Source organism: Lissotriton vulgaris, chromosome 11 (assembly GCF_964263255.1).
Source record: "Lissotriton vulgaris chromosome 11, aLisVul1.2, whole genome shotgun sequence".
Classification (NCBI taxonomy): Eukaryota; Metazoa; Chordata; class Amphibia; order Caudata; family Salamandridae; genus Lissotriton; species Lissotriton vulgaris.
In genome coordinates this window covers 707,350,273-707,375,301 of record NC_141699.1, presented here as the reverse complement: position 1 = coordinate 707,375,301, position 25,029 = coordinate 707,350,273, and the positions used below count along the sequence as shown (strand labels likewise).

General features: G+C 39.5%; 1 protein-coding gene across 1 annotated transcript in view; it reads right to left on the bottom strand.

Annotated features, from left to right (window-relative positions):
• LOC147683354 (period circadian protein homolog 2-like) overlaps positions 1–25,029 on the bottom strand; it is a 333,862-nt gene that overhangs the window by 36,971 nt on the left and 271,862 nt on the right. The window contains exon 20 of the mRNA XM_086943782.1: positions 9,037–9,226. Within this exon, the coding sequence (XP_086799908.1) occupies positions 9,037–9,226 (190 nt within the window). The remainder of the gene's footprint in view (positions 1–9,036; positions 9,227–25,029) is intronic.

Sequence of the window (25,029 nt, the reverse complement as noted above, 5' to 3'; positions counted from 1 at the left end):
AATAACTTCCCTAATAACTTCCAAAAGAAGGCTTTACTTAGAGGACATTTCAAGGTAGCTGTCAAAGACACTTGCAAACGATCTGTTAACCTACCTTAGGGAAACCTTTTACTCTAAAAAACAAACCAAATTCAGAAGAACAGAAGTCAGTACTGTTGCTTGCAGAATAATAGAGTGGTGCATTCTTCACAAACTGCTAAATTCTGAATACACTGCTTGCGTTTAAACACAATTTGAATCTGAGATAATCAGTGGTAACGATATTCAAGTGAAACTCAATACCAATTGATAGAAACGTTCGAGTGGGGCCTGATCACCTAAATACAGTACAAAAGCTTGGGGCTGCCACTGGGATAACCGGTTTGTTGCCTTGTTACGAACACATGTAAGGACTTTTCTTTTTTTTAAAAACATCAAATGTAACAGCCTCTTTGCTGTGTATGACTATATTTTCATAGCGACTGTCAAATGAAAATCAGATCTGGAAAGCATCACAATATGCACAACCCTTTCTAGACTGCTGACTATGTTGAGAATTTGGGACAAAATACCTCAATATGACAGCTGCTGGAAACACTTGAATGATACAAAATGTAATACACATAATATTTTCTTTTGCCCTTTGTCTCCTTTTTCTGCTTTCTTGTCTGCAACTGTTTTACAGGTACTGGCATCTATGTTGCAGTAGAAAATAAGAGAGGTTTGAGTTATTGAGAGCCTAACCTTTGGTTTAGACACATTGCCTCCTTGCACGGAGAAGCATTTCTTCTGGGTTTCTGCTGCCATGCCACTCCTGTTGGCACTCAGTACATTGAACAGTGGAGAGATAGAGATTCTCCTTGTCAAACATGACACTGCCTCTTCAAATAGCAAGACGTAATATTCAGTTCTTAAATTCCTCTGTTATTAGCTCCATACTAAAGGGGTCACAATGCCACTTTGCATGAAAATCACTCGGAAAAAAGGCGATATACTTAGGTCGAAGTCTAAATGGTTCCCAGCGCAATTCCATTTTCAGCAAAAATGAAAACCAAAGGATTAGTGATATGGTTGAGGTTTCGTTTGCGCTTTTCTCTTTGGTTGGGGTTTCTGGAGTGGGAATACCAGGTGTGTTAAATGAGACAGAGATGATGCTATTATACATTTTTAAACCCCATTTTGAAAGCTTTTCTTTGCTTTAATTTGCAAACACAGTAAGAGAGATATGGTTTTCTAAGTGCATATTTTAATGAGGCTCTATTCTCTACAATAGGCTACTACTTACCACCACGGTATGCCTCTATTGCAATTAAACATCAGGAAATTGCACTATTTAATGACGGAAGCGCCCAAGCGGTTCCCCCACGCGGGCTGTCTCTCTTTAGACCTCAGGCAAGCATTTGACTCGATCAACTGGGAGTATATGTTTCAGACGCTGCCGCACTTTGGGATGCCGGAGGGTTACATGGCATGGCTACGGCTGCTGTACAAAACCCCGGCAGCACGCACAAGAACAGGCAGACACATATCGGGTGAATATAAGATTCATAGAGGGACACGGCAGGGTTGTCCGCTATCGCCCCATATCTTTATTCTGGCACTAGAACCCCTGGCAATAGCAATGAGACAGAACCTCTTAGATTTGGGTATACCGATAGAACATACGACCCACCTCTTCTCGGCATATGCATATGATATTATTATATATCTGCGAGATCTTCGCCAACCCTTAAGACCACTCCATGATCTGTATGAGCGGTTTGAAATTATATCCGGCCTCGCTGTAAACACCGCAAAATCGCATGCCTTTTTCTTTAGGGACCAAGCTGAGGACGCGAACATAAGCTTCGGGGACACGTTACTACAGGTAGCACCAACTACGTTTAAATACTTGGGTATCCAGATTTATAGAGCACAAGCAGATATGCTGGAGGGTAACCTTGATAGAACAATACGATCTTTACGATCCAGTGTTGTCTTTTGGACCTCATTGTCTTTGTCCGTTATGGGGAGAGCTGCAATAGCCAAAATGGTGGTCCTGCCACGCCTGATATATTATTTATCTAACCTGCCATTAATAGTGCCCTTATCCACCTTCAAAACACTGAATACCCTACTAATAGTTCTTATCTGGGATACGGGAAGAAGACACATCAGTTTGAAAAGGCTTCAAGTGGGCACCCATACGGGGGGGCTGGAAGTCCCAGACTTTCGCGCGTATTATTAGGCCTGCCAGCTGCAATGGTTATCGTACTGGACGGCAGGTCGAAATCTCCAGGAAATAGGGTACGCTGATGCAGACATCAGCAATGGCACCCTACATGCCCTATTGCTGCCGGGACATAAACCCCCGAGAGATCTGCCCCCATTGTTGAGTACAGCGATCGCGTGTTGGAAGGCGGCGTTGCATTACACAGGTACGGCCTCCACATATGCTGGCAAATATACCATTGCTGGGTATCCCGCTAAATGTTGGCACGCTCACCAAACGCACATTAACGCCCTGGACCGAGGTCGGTGTCGCCACGGTAGCCGACCTTTTCGGACACGAGACGTTATTGGACCATGACACCTTTATCAACGAGACGGGTGCCCCGGCACACCTATATATAACGCATGCTGCATTGGTACACTATATCAAAAAGCACTGGGTGCCACAAAGGCGAGAACCTGAACACAACAAATTGGTCAAGATGGTACACTATATGGGAAGGGGGAGACATTTGGTCCGCTGGATATATACTGGGCTCAGTACACACACTTGCGTTTCCCTAGACACGTTGAAAACTATTTGGATAGAAGAGATAGGCAGAGACCTGACGGATAAGGAATGGGCGGTAATATTGGAGGATCCTAGGAAGGTGTCAAGGAACTCGAAATTTAAGTTCATCCAAACTATGATACTGCACCGGGCCTATTTGACTCCAGGTAGGCTGGACAAAAAGTTCCCGCAAACACAACACTCATGCCCTAGATGCAAGGTGGAGGGGGCGGGCCTATTATACATGCTGTGGTCATGCCCAATGATAATAGCATACTGGACCAAGGTTCGGGAGCTTACCGGTGAGGCAGCACACCATATGGTTCAAGACACAGTGGAAGAATGTCTGCTAGGTCTACATAAAAATAGGTCCAAACACAAGGTGGAATACCGATTCATAGATCTGGCCATAATACTGGCTATCAGGAATATTACTATGCGATGGAAATCATGCAAACCTCCAAGGGTGTCCAGCTGGCATGCGGAAATGTTGAGATGGGGCAGCGCAGAGGGCACAGCACTGCGCAGAGAGGAGGCGAGGGGTCTGCGTAAGACACCGATAGCAATGGAATGGGAAGCTATGATGGAGGGGCTGAAGTCAGCGGACATTAACCTAGATGTTTAAGTATGCCACGTGTTTGACAGTGATATATGTTGCCTATGCCTTATCATTCAATGTACTGTAAAGATAAGGTGTGCTACAACGCAAATACTTTGAACGAAGTTATGGTGCGCATGGTTCGGTAATATGGATATGCAAAGGAAAAGTGACCAAGTTAGACGGGGAGGGGGGATTTCTTTAAGGGAAGTTATTTGGTTCGTTGTTCTCTAAGATGAATAATGTACTTCTCCATATACATATGATACATGTAACTGACGACTGTATATGTGGCACAACAGCGACTCTGCTGGTACCTTCGGACACACTTTAATGATGTAAGATATAGACCAATTATTATGTGTTCATGATGGCTTATGTTCATACATGCTTGATGTGTTAATGGAATCAGAATCTGTAAGTAACATTGCACAAATGTATATGGAACTTTGAAATTTGAAATTTGAAAATCAATAAAAATATGTTTTAAAAAAATGCCTCTATTGCAATTCAAAGGCATACACAGGAGCGTCCGTGCAGGTAAGCGTGGCGGAGCGGGGTGGTGGGGGAGTGAACAGACAATGGCGTGGGAAAATAACATTAAAAAAAAGAAAAACAATTACCTTGCGCTTGCCACATCACAGACTCAGCAATGCGGCTAGCACATGTGAAGTGGTTTTCCTTTTTTATGTTATTTTTCCTCGTGGTCATCTGTCGACTCCCCCCCCACTTACCTGCACCGGCCGCTCCTGGGCATACACAATATATGCCCACCCAACGTTTTCAAGATGGGGGCTACACTTTCTATTTGAATGTATACAGGATTCACTCTGGAATAGATTTCATCCTCTCCAAACACGTTCAAGACATGATATTATGCTGCACCTCAGGCGCTCAGGTTCTCTCAAGACTATGCTCCAGTCATGTTAGAGTTTGCCACTATTCAGACCTCACTAACTAACCCAAGATAATGGAAACCTAATGAGATGTGTGACCGATTGTGTCTGCTGGTCAACCTTTCGGTACACCTCAAAAGTGATAATTTGTGGTGAACACAAAACTAATACTACCTCATTTAAATGTTTAGCCATAGAGACTCAAGATGAACTAGAACAACGCATCACAATTTAAGGGATTGAACACAAAAAGACTGGCTCACATAGTATAGGGAAATAAGGAAAATCTGTGGAGAACTTGAATTGAATCACTGCTAATAAAAGACGCTGTGCATAAACTGCACTAAATATTTATACTATAACAAATGAAAAGGCTGATGAAAAACGAACAAAATCAAACAAACCTGTAACCAAATTAGAGATGAATGGAGCAGAATGTCTTACTAACAAATCCACCCCTGAAAGTATTACAAAGTTTAAGAGGTTCTACGATGAGTCACCAAGCTCAACCTGTGGCTCAGTACAATCAAGGTACATACCTACAGGGCATAGTTTTTCCTCTTATTGTGCAGGAGCCATGGGAATTACTAGAAACTCCTGTTACAGAGCAGAACGTTCATAAATGAATAACATTATTGTTTGTCAGCTGACCAGAGTATACAACTCATTCCTCTAGAGATGGGATGGGGCACACACTGATAATTTTACCAAAGCCCAACAGAGATCTAAAGAGCTGCATATCATGCCTCCCCATTGCCCTTCCCAAACATCTACACTTGTCTTAAGGTTTGTGATGTCCTGAATCAATCAGATTTGATCAAACATAGGCATTCAGGAGACAATATACATCTTGCACAGATATAATCGCCCATGAGCAAAAATCAGACATCTATACAGTCCTTCTTTCGTTAGGACCTGAGAAAGGCTTTGATCACGTGGACTGGAATTTTCTTCAAACTTTTTCGTAAAACTAGGCTGGGTCTGCAGAAGCAAACACTGATTAGGACCACCTTTGTTAAGACATTAACAGGCATCCGTTTAGATGGCCAGCTTTCACAGCCGTTGACTTTGACACTTGGTACAAGACAGTGATGCCCTATTTCTCTATTTACATTAACCCTGGCCATTTTAGTGCAACTACTTCATTCCTCCAAACTTGCATAATGACTAACTCCAAATGCTATTTACATTAACCTTAGAAATTTTAGATCAACTACTTAATGCTGACTAAGTATTCCAGTAGCCTAAATTGGTAGGGGGCACAATAATTCTTTATCATTTGCAGGCAATACTGTTTGCCTCCTAACACTTAAAGACATTCCTGCCAGCAATAACTGAAGAGTTGGACATTTTCATTTGGCCTCAGGCTTCAAAATTAACTACTGAAAATCAATGGGTGGGTGGATCACTGATGTTGTGGATATTTCATAGGTTACACTTTTCCCGAATACAGTCTCTTGGAAAACCCTCTTCATCACATACCTTGTGGTTCAGTTACCACATTTCTTATCGTGCTACAGATGGCTAATGTAGGTTCACTGAAGTCTGAACTAAAACTGGCAAATGACTGAGCTGTTTAAGTGTTATTTTAGAACCATACCTGCAGGTTTTTTAAACATATGTTAAGATCTTATTACCTAACATGACTATTGCGTCATTTTAACCTTTGCTGTTTCAGTGAATATATATTTACATACATATGCTCTATGACACGTTGATTTAATTGACAATCAATGCTGAACTGCACACCAGTTGAGTAATCATTGCATCAATGATGCCATATTCAAGATCAAGTGTCATCAGATAAATACCTCATCACAGACAGTTGCATTATAAGTGCATGATACTAGTTGTTAATTTGGCGACTCATCCTTAAATGGATTCGATGAAAAACGTAATGACACACATTCTCAGTAAACAGTATGCCAAAAAAAAATGCTCCACTTCAATTGTAAGGTAAACACAGTGAGCAACCCAATATACCCTTGGGGGCTTGGTTGAGAATATGAAATGGGTAAGAGGTGCCTCCAAGGGAGTTTGTTCCACAAATATTTCAATGTTATTTGGAGTATTACTATAAAGGACAATTTAATGGTCCTAATAAAGTTTAGTTCAGTCAAACATATGTATTCAATTCACAAATGTCTGTTCATACAAAGATACATTCAACATGGAAAAATGAACAATACAATAACAAAAACAACAACAAGAAGGTGTATATGCAAAATATTGAATTTTATCAAAAAATTAGTCACAAGGGATTTAAAATACAAATATATACACAGGAATACAGGAAGACGTAAGAAAATCTCAGTTCACTCCTCTGTAGAACCTGAGCACACCTATCCAATATGAAAGTATTATTAATTCTTATAGGATTAATAATACTTTCATATTGGATAGGTGTGCTCAGGTTCTACAGAGGAGTGAACTGAGATTTTCTTACGTCTTCCTGTATTCCTGTGTATATATTTGTATTTTAAATCCCTTGTGACTAATTTTTTGATAAAATTCAATATTTTGCATATACACCTTCTTTTTGTTGTTTTTGTTATTGTTTTGTTCATTTTTCCATGTTGAATGTATCTTTGTATGAACAGACATTTGTGAATTGAATACATATGTTTGACTGAACTAAACTCTATTAGGACCATTAAATTGTCCTTTATAGTAATACTCCAAATAACATTGAAATATTTGTGGAACAAACTCCCTTGGAGGCACCACTTACCCATTCCACTTCAGTTGTAGTCATCGTAGGTCGCGGCGTGCAAGATTCAAGCCAGCTAGTTTAAGTTTTTAAGTTGTTCACCTAAAAGCTTTTAACATACAAATTAAATATAACTAATCCACATAGTCAGTGGTTATCTTAAAAATCTGGCAGTCACAGACATGGTTTTCGACACACTTGCTCTAATGTGTTCATATGTTTTAAGGGAATTGGCTGCTTTCTTACCAAGCAATCTCATTGTCAAATTGCATGTCTCTGAGGCATGTTTGCACAGTGCCAGAGGCAAGAGACGAATGCATCCATGAATTATATAGGATGAATACTTCAGTGCCCATCAGGCCGACCATGCAACAAACCACATCCAAGTATGATGGCAGGGTCTGTTTGGAAACATTCATCTGGCAGGTCTGTCTTTTACCACAGGCCTTGTTTGTATCTGCTGCAAGAGGTCTTGGCCGCCCACTATGCCAAAATGCTAAAAGCACACACATTCTAGTCAAAGTTGTCTATCTTCATAGATTCACTATCAAGAGCTGAGGAGAATAAATTTGGCTTCATTTTACCGTAAAAACTTGCACAGCGCATTATGCACATTCAAGAATTTGTAGCTCAAGGGGGCTGACCCGTGCTATGACATGGCTTGCTGAATGCTCGTTTTGTTAAGAGAACATAATGGGATGAGCAGAGACTCATCAAATGGTATGAACAGTTAAAATGCCTCAGAAGGAGGCAATAGGTCTGTGACCATTTGACTTTTACTCAGTGGAAGGCATTGGAACGTTCAAGGCTGTAACCTCTGTGCATATAATCCTAGCAAAATGGCTTTGTCTGATTATTTTCTAGAAGCAGAATAGGCTCTAAAGACGAATCTGACTCTTCTATGTTTGTTATCAAGTGATATTCTTATATGTTAAAGTTGTGCTGATTTTCCATTTTGAAGAAGCAGACATATATGTGCCTCCTATGTTTCTAACATCGTGAGTAAAGGCAGTTTGCCACAGCTAAAAGTAAAGGAAAATGTGTGACCTGTTCAACAATCTCAGTCATTAGTGTGTTAGTTGGAGCTCCTGTGCTGAGAGTGCAGTAACAAATAACCTGGCCTTTCTTTCTTTTGTGGACTTTGCCTCGCAGCAATAAGTTTGCAGGCTTCTGGGCACTGGAACAGACCCAGGCACCACAAGCAAGATGCAGGAGGGCCCATCCAGACTTTGACCTCATAAAGGCGAAGAACACTGAGGCCTTAATAGGTGACCTAGCTCTGACAGAAGAAATTTAAATGAATAATGACCTGCACAATCACTCTTCTTCCATCCCCAGCAATCAACGATCAGTAAATGAGTAAAGACAGTGCTCCATGAAGTCATTGCATCACTTTGAACAGGGAATTTAATAACAGCTTAGGTAAAGCATCTTTGTCAACATCTAGTAAATGTTGGGACTACTGCTGAAAATATTTCAGATCCAGCCTGATACCTGGAGCTACTTCTAAGAAGAAGAATCTGAAGATGAAGTATCCATTATGACAGTCAATCTGCTGCCAGTGGCTCAATGTGGGTAACCCATTAACTGAATATCAGCAATATTTAATCAATAATATGGTTCAACCAGCAAATATGGTTTAGTGGTATGCCACTATGTTAAACTGATTAGAGCGTTCACCTAAGGCATCAATTTGACATTTTTGCTCAGGCTCACAATCCTAAATCAGTGGTCAAAAAGTCAAAATGTTGGAAACTACCAGCAATCGAAAAATGATGGAGACATGCTATTTCAGGACTTTGAAATTAAGAGGCGAAGAGGAGGCAGCAAAGCAAGCTCAGCATTGATCACAAATTAAGGCAGTATGCACCTCAAGAACTGAGAATCGGAAAGTCTAACTTTGTTTGCATTTTGACCTTGTTGATAAACATTATCCATTTAAGCAATTTGAAAAAGAGTTATCCATCAAACAACAACTAAGCTTATAATTTCATTTAGGATGTTTGGATAATTTATTTTTAGTGGAAATAAACCTCATAGTAGCCATAAATAGCAACTAAATGGTACATTTTACACTAGATATGTTACTTACCGAGAGGGTATCTGGTAACTCATTGTCACCGAATGATCGGCATGGGACATCAGTAGCCAGATAGGGTCTTGAAGAACATGCTTGATGAACTGTTTACTCTCCTTGCATGGAAGTTTCTTGGACTTGTTGATATTCTCTGAAGAGTCAATGCTCCCATAGTAATTGCTAGTACGACTTGTCTCACTAGTTCCTTTAAAAAGTGAATCAAAACACAGTCTGTCACCATATTTTGCACCACTGAATATAATCACTAATGCTTAGAGCTTCTTATGGAACATACCCTATCATGTTTGCAATCTGTTTATTCTTTGACCTACTGCTCAGAAAATCAGTTATTGGAATAAGCAGACATGAAAATGGCAGTTACTCACCATAGAAACAGTTGGCTCTAGTTTTTGGTTCATTTGCATGACACAGTCTTATGCGTGTTAAGCCAAATGATAAAATGGCCAGAAAAAGTGTATGCTCTACCTTGTATGTTTTGTGCAATATATCTTACAATTTGATGGCAAAAAAGTTGCTGAATAAAGATGATTTTGACTTTGACATGTTGTGTATGCTCTGGCAGCTAAGAAAACCTGCATTCCTATGTTCGGGTATAGCAATATTGTTGGCCTGTAAGATCAATAAACTATTATTGTAAGGTGAGCTTCTGGTGGATTGGATGCTGGAGAACTGAAGGAATATGAGGTCATGTTTAAACATTTTGGGGGCGCATGGCTTCGACTGCCAAAGCAATATGGCGGCGGACCCCTGAGCTCCGGGGTGGTTACAGAGCTTCTTTGTGTTTTTTGTGGCCCCTTCCTCGCCATACCTCGTCACCTCTGATGCGGATCACGGCTCCTTGTCCTTTGTGGCAATCCCACATGCCGTGTCGACCTCTAAAGGTGCGTTTTGAAAACATTTTTGCAAAATATTGCAAATCATACTATTGAGACAAATGCTTGATACTACCAAATATGTTTTACTCTATCCATGTGTTTTCTCGAATTATGCTCCAATTATATATTTCTTACTGTTTATGACTAACATGTTTTATTACTCAATATTCTTAATTCTATACATAGTTATGTCTTTTTTCACTCTCTTGTTTCTATTTCTTCTTTAAATCTGTGGATACTTTTTACAAATTTTTCTGTATCCTTCTCTGTTGCTGCTCTTGGTGCAAACATGCCCTTTGCCTACACTCTAACCTATTGATATGTCTTTCATTTCACTTTTTCTTATTTCTTTCCCCTCATTTCTTTCTCTCTCTTATTTGGCTTTTTTCCCTTCTGTTTCCCCTTCTCATTCTCTTGTTTTTACATGAGTGTTTACCTAACCCCTTTTTTATTTTTCCAATAGCTGTCTACTTATACTATTTCATGATTGATAAACAGTGTCTTTATGTCTTTTTTATTGATTTGGCAATCCATTGTGCCTGTTTCTGTATGCTCCCCGTCTCCTCCCAACATGTTTAATGTTGTCTGGTGGAATGTCCATCGTCGGGGTAATCCTGTCAAATGTCAAAAGGTACTTTCGCATCTATCAAAACTTGATACACATGTTGCTTTTTTTTACAGCAAATGCACTGTAATGATGTTGAAGCACTTAAACTTAAACGTCTATGGGCTAGTCAGGTTGTTTTTTTCTCCTGCTGTTAATTGTAAAGGTGGTGTAGCCATTTTATTCCACAAGTCATTGAATGCTCAGATTTTATCAACTGAATGTGATAGGCGTGGACGAAGGGTTATGGTTGATATTTAAAAAACAAGTTACTCTCCTTTATATTTATGGCCCTGTTAAATCTGACCCTGAATTTTGGTAGAATGTCATATTAAAGCTTTCTTCTATTTCTAATCCTACTATCAATGTTGTGGGTGGTTTTAATGACTGGTTAGACCAGTTTTCTGATAGGAAGTCTAACTGTAAATTTAAACCTGATAAATCTCACAAAGCTTTTCAATTCAGAAAAGGGGGTGGTGATGGACAGAGTGTCTGAATTAAGCAGACCACTCCTACCCAGTCCAAAGATCAGGGCTTGATCCATCACCGTTTTTTAGCTCACTGCACCATCCCAGCTCAGAACCTGGCTACATGCAAATTAGTCTGTCCCTGGCCCAGTGCTTCATGGGAACAGGGCAGACCAAACTACCAAGCCAATTCTTATACTGGAAAGGAAACAAGCTTCCGGGGACCGGTTTCTGGCATTACAGCCGTCTTCGGCCCGGCTTGACTGGGTAAGAGTGGTCTGCTTAATTCAGACACTCTGTTCATCACCACCCCCTTTCTGAATCACAAAGCTTTTCAATCCACCATTGTCTCTCGTCCATTTTATGATGTATGGAAAACTTGTAACCCAGATATATATGAAATTACATTCTTCTCTGATGTACATCACACTATGTCTTGTAATGATTATATTTTAGTCTCCAAATTGTTATAACCTTCTGTTCGAGCATCAAAAATTGGTTCTATTTTTATTTCTGATCATGCCCCAAGTATGTCCTCTTTTGATATGCCTTTCAGTACTTCCAAATAGGGACATTGGTGTGTTAATAATTCTTTACTATTAGACCGGACCTTTATTTTGGAAGCACATTTTTTCAATTTAATAAATCTAAAGATACTTCTCTCTATAATAATTGGGACACTTTTAAGGCTTCCTTTAGCGCCGTCACTATTGCCTACTCAGCCAAAAAGAAGAAGATACTGGATTCTAAATACCTCTCAGCTCTACAAAACAAATTAAAGTTCTTGAACATACCTACTTTACCTCCAAATCCCCTTCGAGCCTTACAAGAGCTGATTAAAGCCAAGCCTGCCCTGAATAAGATTGCTATGGTAGAAAATGCCCTTCTCAAAATTAAATCCAAATGCCATGGAGGCCAGAATAAAGCTGGTAAAATGTTGCCCAATTATTTAAAAATCAAATCGGAACGGAAAACTATTGGCCCTATTCTGTCATAACTTGCTCCTTGCGTTCCCGTGTCCACCACCAGGGGGCTGAACTGTGGGACTCTCCAGTGTCATAGTAAGCTACTGGACCCTCCCCTTCATGCATATTCTAACTTCCAGCCATTTGGACACAATTGGGGAATGGACATCCATTCCCAATCCATGCCAGGTTTTGTGAAAGCCAGCCTGCTCATGTTTGACACTCCATTAACCAGAATTCTCTACTCACTGCTTCGTCTCCACCCCTGCAGGCCAATGATGGGTGGAGGAATTCAGTTCACCTGTGACTGGCTGCTGCTGGCCCTGCTCACACCTGATGCATGTAATTACTGTGAGCTCTTTGAAGCCCCAGCATTTCCTGAGCTTTTGATATCCTTGTTTCTAATGATTCCTGAGATTTAATTAATCCATGTTCCTTGATTCCTGAGCTATAGCTATTCCTTGTGCCTGAATTAGCACTGCCTGCCTGCAGTGTTACCCTGTTTCCTGAATTCCTGAGCTATAGTTCTTCTTTGTTCCTGTTCCTGGGCTTCAGCTATTATTTGTTCCTGATTTGCACTGCTTGCAGTGCTCTCTTGACTCCTTGTTTCCTGAGCTGTAGCTATTTCCTGTTTCCTTGAACCAGCACTGCCTGCAGTGCTACCTTGACTCCTGAAGCTTTAGTAAAACCCTGTTCCTGAACTAGCACTGCCTGCAGTGCAACCTTGACTCCTGAAGCTTTAGTAATTTCCCTGTTCCTGAACTAGCACTGCCTGCAGTGCTACCTTGACTCCTGAGTTTTAGTATTTCCCTGTTCCTGTACTAGCACTGCCTGCAGTGCTACCTTGACTCCTGAGTCATAACTCAATTCTTGATCCTGCCCCAGCACTGCCTTCTATTCTACTTTTCTTCTTGATTCCTGAACCTGCACTATTCTAGTATGCCGTTGTAGTCTCCCGTTCTGTATATCCTTTTAAAATACCTGCCTTTCTTCTCATTTCCTTAGTTTTAGTTTCTAGTTTGCTGTCTTTCTATTCTGCTGTCATGCTTCTGTTGCCTTGTATGGTTGTTACCTGCTTTCTGCCAAGTGTGCCCTGTGATTTCCTTCCTTTCCTGTTGAGCACTCCTCCTTGCTAGCTCCTTGTCTATTGTGCTTTTGTTGAGTTCTACTCCTTTGCTGTTACTGCCTTGCGTGTTCCTGTTTGATCGCAAGGATCCGTGGGCACAACTGACTACATAGCTGGTGTTTCTTGTTCACTGTGTGGATTGTCTTTGAGTTGCATTTATAACATCACTATAGGTATAAGCTCCACAGACCCTGCTTTGCATGCATATCCTATATGTGGGCATTTGCAGTCAGTATCTGTAACAGCAATTGAGGGTGTGAAACGTACTGAGCTTCAGTCTTACCGTGTGGAGCTCCTGAGTGCCTTACCCCACACTCCCTTTTATTGTTAATGTTGTATTATATGTATGTCTTGCACGTCCGTCCTGGGTGTAGTTAGTCTGAATGCTAAATTGCCCGGTGAGTGCCCTTCCTTTCGGAGTCTTAGCCATATTGTTCATTTGTACAAGCCTCCCCTTTGGATCCCTTTTTCTCCTCTTACTTCCTAGTTGATTCTGGGCAGCGCTGTACTCCCCTGTGTACGTTTTCTACCCTGTTCCCAGTCCTTGCCCACGTCCCTGACTGTGTTCCTGACATAGTCCCGGACAGTCCCTGACAGAATGACCAACCTCCTCACTGAGAAGGAACAAAATCCTGACCCCTTGTTTGCTCTCTCACATTCAAGCACGCCACATTTTGAAAATTCAGGAAATATTACTCTATGCTCTGATGCATCTGTACCACCTTGTAATGCAGAAGGAATTGAAAAAATCTCCCATGACCAAGAAGTACCTGACCTATTTCCTCTGACTAAGAGATGTGAAGTGCCAAAAACTAAAGGAAGTCTGATCAACAGAGACTCTTAAGATAAGCAGTATTCTTAGCCATCCTAACGATATGATGTCCTCTGACTCTGACATTAATAATACCTTTAAATCCTATTATGAACTATTATATACAGAAGAAACAAATTCTGAGTCTGATATCAAAACTTTTTTTCATGGACTCCCTAACCCTCCTTTCATTCCTGATACTTTCTTAACTCTTGAAAAAGATGTTACTCATCGGGAAAGTATAGCTGCTATTAAGTCTTTGAAGAAAGCCAAGGCTCCTGGTCCAGATGGTTTTTCTGTTGAACTTTTTTCTTTCTTTTCCTCAATTTTTGCTCCTAAATTACTAGAACTTTGTTATTCTTTTTTGAGCAGCTCTAAAGCCAGTTGCTCTTTTTAGATGCCCTTGTCATTGTTCCCAAAACAGATAAGGTCCCCACCCTCTGTAAAAACTGTCACCCAATTTCGTTAATCAATTACGATTGTAAACCTCTTGTAAAAGTTTGGCATCTCGCTTGGAGGATATTATTCCACGTGTTATTAAACCTGACAAGGCTTGATTTATTAAGGGCAGACTTGCATCTGATAATGCTAGAATGTTTTCCAATATTCTTGTCCTTGGAAAGAAATATTCCTCTCCACTTGCGGCCCTGTCACTTGATGCTGAAAAATCTTTGGACCATATAAATTGGAAAATTATGTTCTCTACTCTTCACTGGTTTGGTTTTGGTCCAAGAATGTATCTCACTTATCAAAGTACTATATGTTGAACAACATGCTTGCGTATTTGTTAATCGTCATTTTTCCCATTATTTTAATCTACATAGAGGCACTAGACAAGGTTTTCCTCTTTCATCTTTGCTTTTTCTTCTTTGTTTGGAACCTCTTCTGGAACGTATCAGATGTAATCCACATATAACTAGTTTTAAATTCAACACCCTAGAAATCAAACGTTCTGCCTATGCAGATGATAGTCTGGTCTATATGTCTAATCCCTCCACTTCCCTAGAACTTTTTTTGAAGGAGATTGGTTTGTACTCTAAAATTTCTGGTTACAAACTAAATTTTTCCAAAGCTGAGATTTTACCATTAAACTCTTCCTGTTATCGTTATATGTTTAATACTAATTTTACATGGTATCCCTGTAAGATCAAGTACTTGTGGGTCTGGTTTTCCCCCACCATACCCAATACACTCACTCATAATTCTACCGCTTTAAAACTTAAACTTCAGTATCTATTATCTTCCTCGTCTCCTCTTTTTTTATCCTAGTTGGGTAGATTAGATGCCATTAAAATGATGATTGTTCCTCGTGTTCTTTATATGCTCTCTAGGGTAGGGTGTTTAAATATCGATTACAAAAATATAGTTGACAAAAATATAGTTGTATAAATATCGTTTACAAAAATATCGACACCCTATACCTAAACAGGTAAGTACATAAATATCTACTCAAAAATATCGATGTAATAAATATAGATGTTAAAAATATCGACTTTTTAAATTAATTAAAATTACATTAAATAATTTAAAAATATAAGTACTATTAACAAAATACATTACATTACTTTTATATTTTAACTATTTATAACAAATTAACTACACTTTGTCATTATAAACTTAATAATTGTGTACATATACATATATTTAACACATAAAATGATATAACAACAATAATACATACATTTAATTAAAATATAAAAAATATTATTAGTTAAAACATTTGATAGCGAAGGGGTAAAAATTACTATTCCCACTCCAAAGGATGCTACAGTAGGGAAAGCGTTGAATAGCGTAGGGGTAAAAATTACTATTCCCCCTCCAAAGGGTGCAACAGTAGGGAAAGCGTTGGATAGCGTAGGGGTAAAAATTACTATTCCCACTCCAAAGGGTGCAACAGTAGGGAAAGCGCCGAATAGCGTAGGGGATAAAAATTAATATTCCCACTCCAGAGGGTGCAACAGTAGGGAAAGCGTTGGCTAGCGTAGGGGTAAAAATTACTATTCCCACTCCAAAGGGTGCAACAGTAGGGAAAGCGTTGGATAGCGTAGGGGTAAAAATTACTATTCCCACTCCAAAAGGTGTAACTGTGGGGAAAACTTTGGATAGCGTAGGGGTAAAAATTACTACTCCCACTCCAGAGGGTGCAACAGTAGGGAAAGCGTTGGATAGCGTAGTGGTAAAAATTACTATTCCCACTCCAAAGGGTGCAACAGTAGGGAAAGAGCTGGATAGCGTAGGGGTTCAAATTACTATTCCAACTCCAGAGGGTGCAACAGTAGGGAAAGCGCTGGATAGCGTAGGGGTAAGAATTACTATTCCCACTCCAAAGGGTGCAACAGTAGGGAAAGCGTTGGATAGCGTAGTGGTAAAAATTACTATTCCCACTCCAAAGGGTGCAACAGTAGGGAAAGCGTTGGATAGCGTAGGGGTAAAAATTACTATTCCCACTCCAGTGGGTGCAACAGTGGGGAAAACGTTGGATAGCGTAGGGGTAAAAATTACTATTCCCACTCCAGAGGGTGCAACAGTAGGGAAAGCGTTGGATAGCGTAGGGGTAAAAATTACTATTCCCACTCCAAAGGGTGCAACAGTAGGGAAAACGCTGGATAGCGTAGGGGTAAAAATTACTATTCCCACTCCAGAGGGTGGAACAGTAGGGAAAGCGTTGGATAGCGTAGGGGTAAAAATTTATATTCCCACTCCAAAGGGTGCAACAGTAGGGACAGCGCTGGATAGCGTAGGGGTACAAATTACTATTCCCACTCCAGAGGGTGTAACAGTAGGGAAAGCGTTGGATAGCGTAGGGGTAAAAATTACTATTCCCACTCCAAAGGGTGCAACAGTAGGGAAAGCGTTGGATAGCGTAGGGGTAAAAATTACTATTCCCACTCCAGCGGGTGCAACAGTGGGGAAAACGTTGGATAGCGTAGGGGTAAAAATTACTATTCCCACTCCAGAGGGTGCAACAGTAGGGAAAGCGTTGGATAGCGTAGTGGTAGAAATTACTATTCCCACTCCAGTGAGTACAACAGTAGGGAAAGAGCAGGAACTCAAAAAAAATAATAAACCATCTGTCAAATTTAGTATTAAATTTAATGTAGATTATAAAATTATTTAATATATACATTAAAATATATTATTATTAACAAACACCTACACACCTAAAATTAATTACTCAATTACATTTAATATTTACTAATTAATTATTGATTAGTATTGTATTTTCAAAATATTTACATAATTAACTATTTGACAGCTTTCACACCATATTTACTTATAAACACCACAACGCAAACTAAAATGTATTTACTCGTTTAAAAATAAAAATTATTTAATTATAATTAATTAATCATTAATTAATTAATTATTCAATTAAAATTTTATTACTTCACTACAGTTTCACTTAAAAATTCCAGTACACACACCTAAAATTAATTAAACAATTAACATAATTGATTAACATAATTAATTGTCAATTAACTAATTGAAATTAATTAACTAATAATTATTAAACTATTTATATTAAATTAACACATTAATTAATCAATTATTTTATTATATTTAAATTACTTCCCACCCTATTCCCCTATAAACCCACAACCCGCTACGGAACTATTAACACTAAATTCAACATAAAATACATTATTAACTAATAAAATGCTAAAAAATATACTAATTTGACAAACAATACTCATCAAATACACTAAATTACTTATAATTATTTAAAAAACGATATTTTTGTAAACTATGTTTTTGTAAACGATATTTATTACAACTATATTATTGTTATCGATATTACTTACCTGTCTGTCGATATTCTGGTCAAACTATATTTTTGACATCAATATTTCTTCTTGTAGATATTTCTGCGGCGATATTAAGGTAACTCGATATTTTCCCGTTGATATTCCCGCTCTACACCCGCTCTAGCTTACCCTTTAAAATTCTTAATTATTATGTTTCTCAAATAACTCCTATTGTACTAAATTCCTTTGGAATAAGACACGTGTTCATAATACTTTATCCAAGCTAATTCGGCCTAAGACCGAAGGTGGTGTACGTTTTCCCGGTTTTAAGCTAGATCACACTGCCTTTATAATTCGACAATTTTATGCTTTGACCAAAGGATACCATGACTCTCCCATACCAACATGGATTATTTTTTAACAATCTTTATTGCATACATTTTCGTTTCATGATTTTGTTTTCATGTCTAACTGTACATTCATATCTAAAAATCTTATTTTAAAATACTCCCAACATCTATTACATACAATATTTACCCAAGGGTCTGACTTTTGTCAATCCTTCCTTGCATCCTCTATTTGGAACAATACATTTACTAAATTCCGTCATAAATCGTTTTATCTCAAACATGGGAAGGAAAAGGGTACTTTTTTATGTTTATCATTTGGTCTCTCAAAACTCCATTTTATCTTTTCCTCAGTTGCAAGAACTATATAACCTACCTGATTCTTACCAACAACAATTTAACCAACTATTTCCTGTGCTTCAATCCTTTTTACTAAATAACAATTTTACTTCTGACTCTACCCCATTCACTCCTATGACACTGTTATACAACATTACTAATGATTCCATCCCCAAAGCATCTTTCATATATAAGTCTCTATCTTCCCCTTTCCCTAAGAGGAATAAATCCTTCATCGAACCACTATGGGAGACAGATTTCTCTCAATCATTGTCTGCCTCCAATGGGATCAATTATAGAATAATATTTTTAGTACCTCCAAAAATACCAATATTACACAGTCTTTATTGTTTGTATATAACTGAGCTGTTATTACTCCTTCTCTCCTTCATAAAAATGATTCCTCTGTTTCTCCCCTATGCTGGTCATGTCTTTCCTCTGATGACACTTTGACTCGTTTACTTTATTATTGTCCTAAAGTGAATGCATTCTGGAAATCCATATGGTCAAAATGTTTATTGATTGATGTTTTCATATAATGTTCCATTATCTATTCAAAATGTTTTTCTTGGTACCATATCTGATGATTTTAATAATATTTCTTCGAAACCTGTATTTTTTTTATCCTTTTCTTGCACTTGCTTTTAAAGTTATACTAACGTTTCGGAAGGTAACTCAAAAATATGGTTATTGGTTTGGTGGAATCTTATTTGTGATGAACATAGAAAATCTACTGTCTCATCTTTGTAATCTCAAAAAACCTACATCTGATTTAATTTGGTTACCCTTTACTACTTTTCTATCTACGCACTCTTCACTTTCCTAAACCTCATGGATTTCTTTCTACTTCTTCTCTTTCTTTCCCTTTCTTTCATTTTTCTTTCTTTCTGTCTTTTCCTTTTCCTTTTCTCTTTCTTTCCTTTTTTGTAAAAAACTCCTAAAACATAGATATATATTATTGGCTCATTTAGCTATTTCTTATTACTAGATTTATATTTTCATAATGCTTTGTTTCTTAGGAGATTCTTCATCTAAATGAGTTTATTAACCTCGTACTTTGTTCAATGCGTTGTATATTGCTTAACCATTGTACTGTTTACTATTGTTATTTTTCAATAAAACTATTAAAAAAAATGTTTATACAGGTTGCTACAATGAGTATTGTGAGGGATTCCATTTCACTAATGAGAACTTTAGATTTTTTTGCTTCACTGTGTCCTTGTGCTTGACCACCACAGAGGATGAAAACCTTTCATTTGCCTCGTATGCTTCGGTGTTAAGTGAGAAACATATCGCCCAATTACAGCTAAAGATAAAACAAGTGAGATCCTACTGTGGCGTAGCTAGATCTATTGCCACCCAGGGCGGGCCCTAAGTTTGCCGCTTGGTGCAGGTAGGAGAGGGGGGTTGCCAGTCGACAGATGACTTGTTCTGGGGTGGGGTATGGGGGTTGGCGGCCGATAGACGGATTGTTCTTGGGGGGGGGGGCGGGTGGTAGTCAACAGACATGACTTGCTTACTTCTGCCACCCATGGTGGACGGCCCACCACTAGCTAAGCCACTGAAATATTCCACAGGCTAGGCAACCCAGAATGTACACAAGGATATATTTTTAATGGAAGTATGCCGAAGAAAGTGATATGTATTCATATGAATCAAAGCCACTAGAATGTACTGTGTAGCCTCCGAAGTAGGCCAGGAGAGAAATGTAACACAGCTCTCCATTTCCTAACCTACCATTTGTATTGCGTTTGTCAGCACAAGCAAAAGCACAGCAAAAGCTATTAAGTGCTTTCCCCTGAAAAACACAATTCCACTATGCATTAATATCTACTTCACGGCAGCTATGACTTATGCTATTTTTTAATGGAATGAACATTTTCTCTTCAATTTGAACTCATACTGATCAGCTCTTTAGATAAAAGTATAGATTTTAAGATAGTAAATATGTGGTTCTATCATAGACATTCAGAAACTTACTTTCCCCAGACAGCTTAATAGACCTTTGTGTGTTAACTGCTTACCATGGGAAATTCCTTGCTGGTGGGTCGTTGCTACTCCTTTTTTCATATGAGCCAGGCTTGGAGCATGATAAATTAATTCTTTCCAGGAAGTGGAGCCCTCTACTATTTTGAATTTTTGAGTATTAATCTGTATGGTTTGACCAAAAGTTGATCATTATCTTTCACTGCTGGGGTGTTTGCGCACAACTGTAACAGAGCTTTTCTCCAAAATATTGGCATGCGGTTTCGGAAGCACATGTACCTCTTTGTTCTTTTTCTGCACACATACAACCTACATATATATATTTTTTTTTAGCACATTCAAGGCTAAGTACTTTTGCAAATTCTTCATCAATATTTCATTGCCACCTGAAGATGTAATGAAAAATGCAGTTACATTTTTATATTGAACAGATTCCCGAACTCTAACAAAGAAAACATTGTTTTGATCACCTGGAGTCAGGCAACACCAAATATGTTTTGATTTTTTTGTAAGAATGAAGTCTGCCCAATCAATTATGCAGTATTAGCACAGTTCACAAAATTGTGGCAGAATTACTGCTTATGGAGCACTGTTGCACCTGATGACCGATATCAAACATAAGACTATATGTACAGTATAATGTAGAGTAATGTGGCTTGCCGTTCGGGTCCACTCCTTTATCCATTTAACAGGTATGACACAGGAATGGAATGAGACTAGTTTTAATGGAGATAACTGTTTCTAGGTCTTGCCTACCAATGGTTTTAGCTGTCTACTGGCAAAAAGACCTATTGTATCCAATATAAATTTAGACTGGACTTTTTGCCCTACCGTTGCTCATGATTCAATGGCTTTATGCCTGTCTCAGTTTCCTACTTCTGATCTGATGATTTTACTCCTGAGTTTTGGATCTGTTCCATTTAAACAGCATTTTGACCTCATGTCATTTTCGTTTTTTTTTAAAAGTTATTTGCTTCCACTGCGAAAGTCAGGAGCTTGCAATGCAGTGCAAAAAGGATTAGTTTCTCTCCATTTCTCTGTCTCCCCTGGTCCTTGCCCTTTGCAGCCCCCATTCCCATGCTAAATTATTAGCTCTGAAGTGTGTATTTGCTTTTCAAGAGAGAACATATTGTACCATGCTGACTTCTGCATCCAGCTCCCATCTGCATCAGTGACCTGGGGTGGCTCCTCACTGGAACCAAGCTACACCCAACTGATGAACACGAATGGGGGCAAAACCAGTCTTGGGTTGCTTGTGTTCTGGTTCATGGAGGACCTTGCTTGTCAGTTCAGGCCAGCCTGTTCCTACTGGAGCATGGTCAAGACTGATTTGCGTATGGATGGGACCAAACTGAGGTGGCTTGGTGATGAAAAAACTATGGGTTGGAATGCTACCTCAAACTAATACTAGTTGTTAGAATTAAAGCATGCATTCCATCTATCACTTTTTGTGTGTTTTATTTACTGCCCTGACCAGCCGCGGTGCGTCCATTGGGGCGTAGGGGCGTAGCCCCACTAAGCCTGGACGCACCGTGGCAACTACTAACTACTGTATTAAAAACATTGACAAATTAGCGCCACAGTGCAGCGCGGAACACGGGGACATGATGGTAGTAATAATTATGTTATGATGCTGTGCTGTCCGGAGTGCGCAGGGGGGTGGGTGCAGGGCTGCTGGTCTGCTGCAGCTTGAGTGACAGTCTGCAGCAGGCCAGCAGCACTATGTGCATGAGGATTAGTGGGCTGTGACTTGCCCGAGCATGCGCCGATGCGCTACAAACAGTTGAGCCATAGAGAGAGGGTCCGAAGGGGCCGGGGGTACTGCTTCAGCCGTGCCCCGGCTGTTACAAAGGTCGCCAGGGCGAGTGCTCAGTGTGCCCCCCCTAGCCAATCCTGGCGCTGCATGCAGCGCCAGGATTGGCTGGTCCACCGCGCAACATCCATTATTGGATGCCGTGCATGGGTGGGGGCAGAGTGGCAGACACTGCTCAGCACTTGATATATAATGGCCAATCACTGTGTGACTTCAGCATGAAGCCATGCAGTGATTGGCCATGGCATTCGGGACGCTGCGCGTGCGCCGTGACGTCTTCTGTAAAAGGTACTTCTTTCTGTTTCTATTTGTAACAGAACTTAGTGTCGTCGTCGCCACGTGCAGAGCCAGCAGCCTCAGCCTGAGCCCACCAGAAGACGTCCAACGGTCCACACACTACACCGTCACGTCGACTCCCCACAGTTCAATCACTGAGACAGTGAGACACAGACAGTAGGTGGGTGCGTGCTGCATATGTATGTTTTTAAAAGTCCTGAATTGCTTTGTCATTTAGTAGTACTAGACTGCATCATGAAGTTGGTGTAGATTCTTGAGATCGTAGATATATCCGTTCAATGGCAAGACACTCAGACAGTGTGATGATACTCAATATTACAAGGAGGCTGGCTTAGTGGTGTTTAAGGGCCTGTTGCAGGGATTGCCTGCCAGTGCACATAATCTCCCCACGCCTAAAAATGAACGTGTCAGTCTGTTAAATAACTGGTGCTCGTGTAATACGCTCGGATAGTACCTTCGGGCCGAGTTCGCGCCATATATGTCTCCGTAAGAAAGACTGCGTCATGAAGTTCAAGTTGGTGTAGATTCTTGAGATCGTAGATATAGCCGCTCAATGGCAAGACAGACAGTGTGATGATACTCAATATTACAAGGAGGCTGGCTTAGTGTTGGTGTTTAAGGGCCTGTTGCAGGGATTGCCTCCCAGTGCACGTAATCTCCCCGCGCCTAAAAATGAACGTGTCAGTCTGTAAAATAACTGGTGCTCGTGTAATATGCTCCGATACCTTCGGGCTGAGTTCTCGCCATATAAAACTGCACAAAAATCAGAATCTTATCTTGCTTTAAAAAAAACGAAATCTGGAAAAAAAAGCCAGGATACTTTAAGTAAAATAAGGTGGAGTAAAATACGCTAGAGATGTAAACAGGGACCTCAAGTGTATTAGTTAAAAGTTTCCACAGAAATCGATCAGCGAGCAGGATACGAATATAGGGCTCAACAGGGACCATTTTCAAAGTTACATTTAATTACTGTTGGGTCGTAGAGCGAGCTCCACTTAAAGCAATCGTATAGGGAGCAATGAGTTCAGAATGCGTTTATTGATAAGAGAAGCACACCTGTTTTTGCTAACTGTATAACTGTATAAATATTGTTTACTGTTATTTTTAAACCAAGCGTGCTACACTGGTGGCACGTTTGTCCTCACCGTGCCTGGACATTGAAACCTATCTTAAGTGCTAGACTCACTTAACCTCTGTGCACTGTTGCTAATGTGGTTCAAACTTGAGAACAACACTCTACTTTTTTCAAAAAAATTTCAAAATGTTTTTGTTTGACAAAATAATCACTGCTCTTCAATTCAACATATTTCATTCATATTTACTCAATGAATTTCACAATATGCTCTTGTGTGTAACATTATCATCAAAAACATTATTGTATTCAATCACAATAAATCTGGGACATTTTTAACGTAATCAAAATTAAATTCAAAACATCATCCTAGACGACTCTTCTTTGTGCCCAATGCATTTCAAGCTCAACGAGCTCTTCATCAGGGGCCTGTGGACTAAATATAATATTCATTTACTCAACTTTTTAAACTTTTTAAACAAGGAGAGGAAACAGAAGGAGCTCGCACAAGAAGCAAGAGACAAACTTAGTTCTAAAAATCTCCAAAACACAACTGACCAAAGATGAAATGAGAGTGTTGAATAAAGGCCTGGGATTTGTTCCCACATACGATACAAATAAACTGGAGAGTGAAATTGCTTTTTTCAAATTTATGCAAGTGCTAAAACTGAAACATTTCTTCACGAATGTAGTACCTCCCCAAACTGACAAAGAGGAACCAGAATTTTGGGAATTCAGACCTAAATCAAAATTTCAGGCACCAGTGTCACACAAAATCCTAGATGCTTTCGAAAATGCTGTTAAAAATGACCTAGATCGTCTAAACCTGCATAAATCCAAAAGTGAAAGGACTTCAAGAAAACACCAACATACTGATTCAAAAGGCAGACAAAGGAGGAGCCATCATTGTAATGGACAGGGCCATGTACAACCAAAAAGTGGATGAACATGTGGCAGACAAATCTACTTATTTTGAATTAGATAAAGATCCTACTGAAGACCTAAAAATCGTTTTCCAAGGCATTCTGACACAAGCGCATGAATTAGGTCATATTTCAACAACCACTAAACTATTCCTATCTGTTCAGTATCCCAGGAGACCGCGTCTCTATATGCTCCCTAAGTCGCATAAGAATCTACGAGATCCACCTATGCGCCCCATTGTGACCGGGTGTGGTACCATCTTTGAACCACTCGGTCAATCCATTGATAAATTTCTTCAGCCATTCGTTCAGCAATGTCCCTCATATATAAAAGACACTAACGATTTTCTTATGAAATTGAAGGAAATCAAGATTACTAACCAGATGCTTTTGTGTACAATCGACGTCAAGTCGTTGTATACATCTATCCCCCACCAATCCAGTCTGGAAGCCGTGGAATGGGCCTTGTTACAACAACCATCAATAAAGGCAGATAAAGTTTTCATTTTGGAACTACTACACTTTTGCTTATACCACAGTTACTTACAGTGGACAACCAAGTTCTTTCTTCAACAGAATGAAACATCCATGGGATTTACCTTCATGGCGAAGTTCG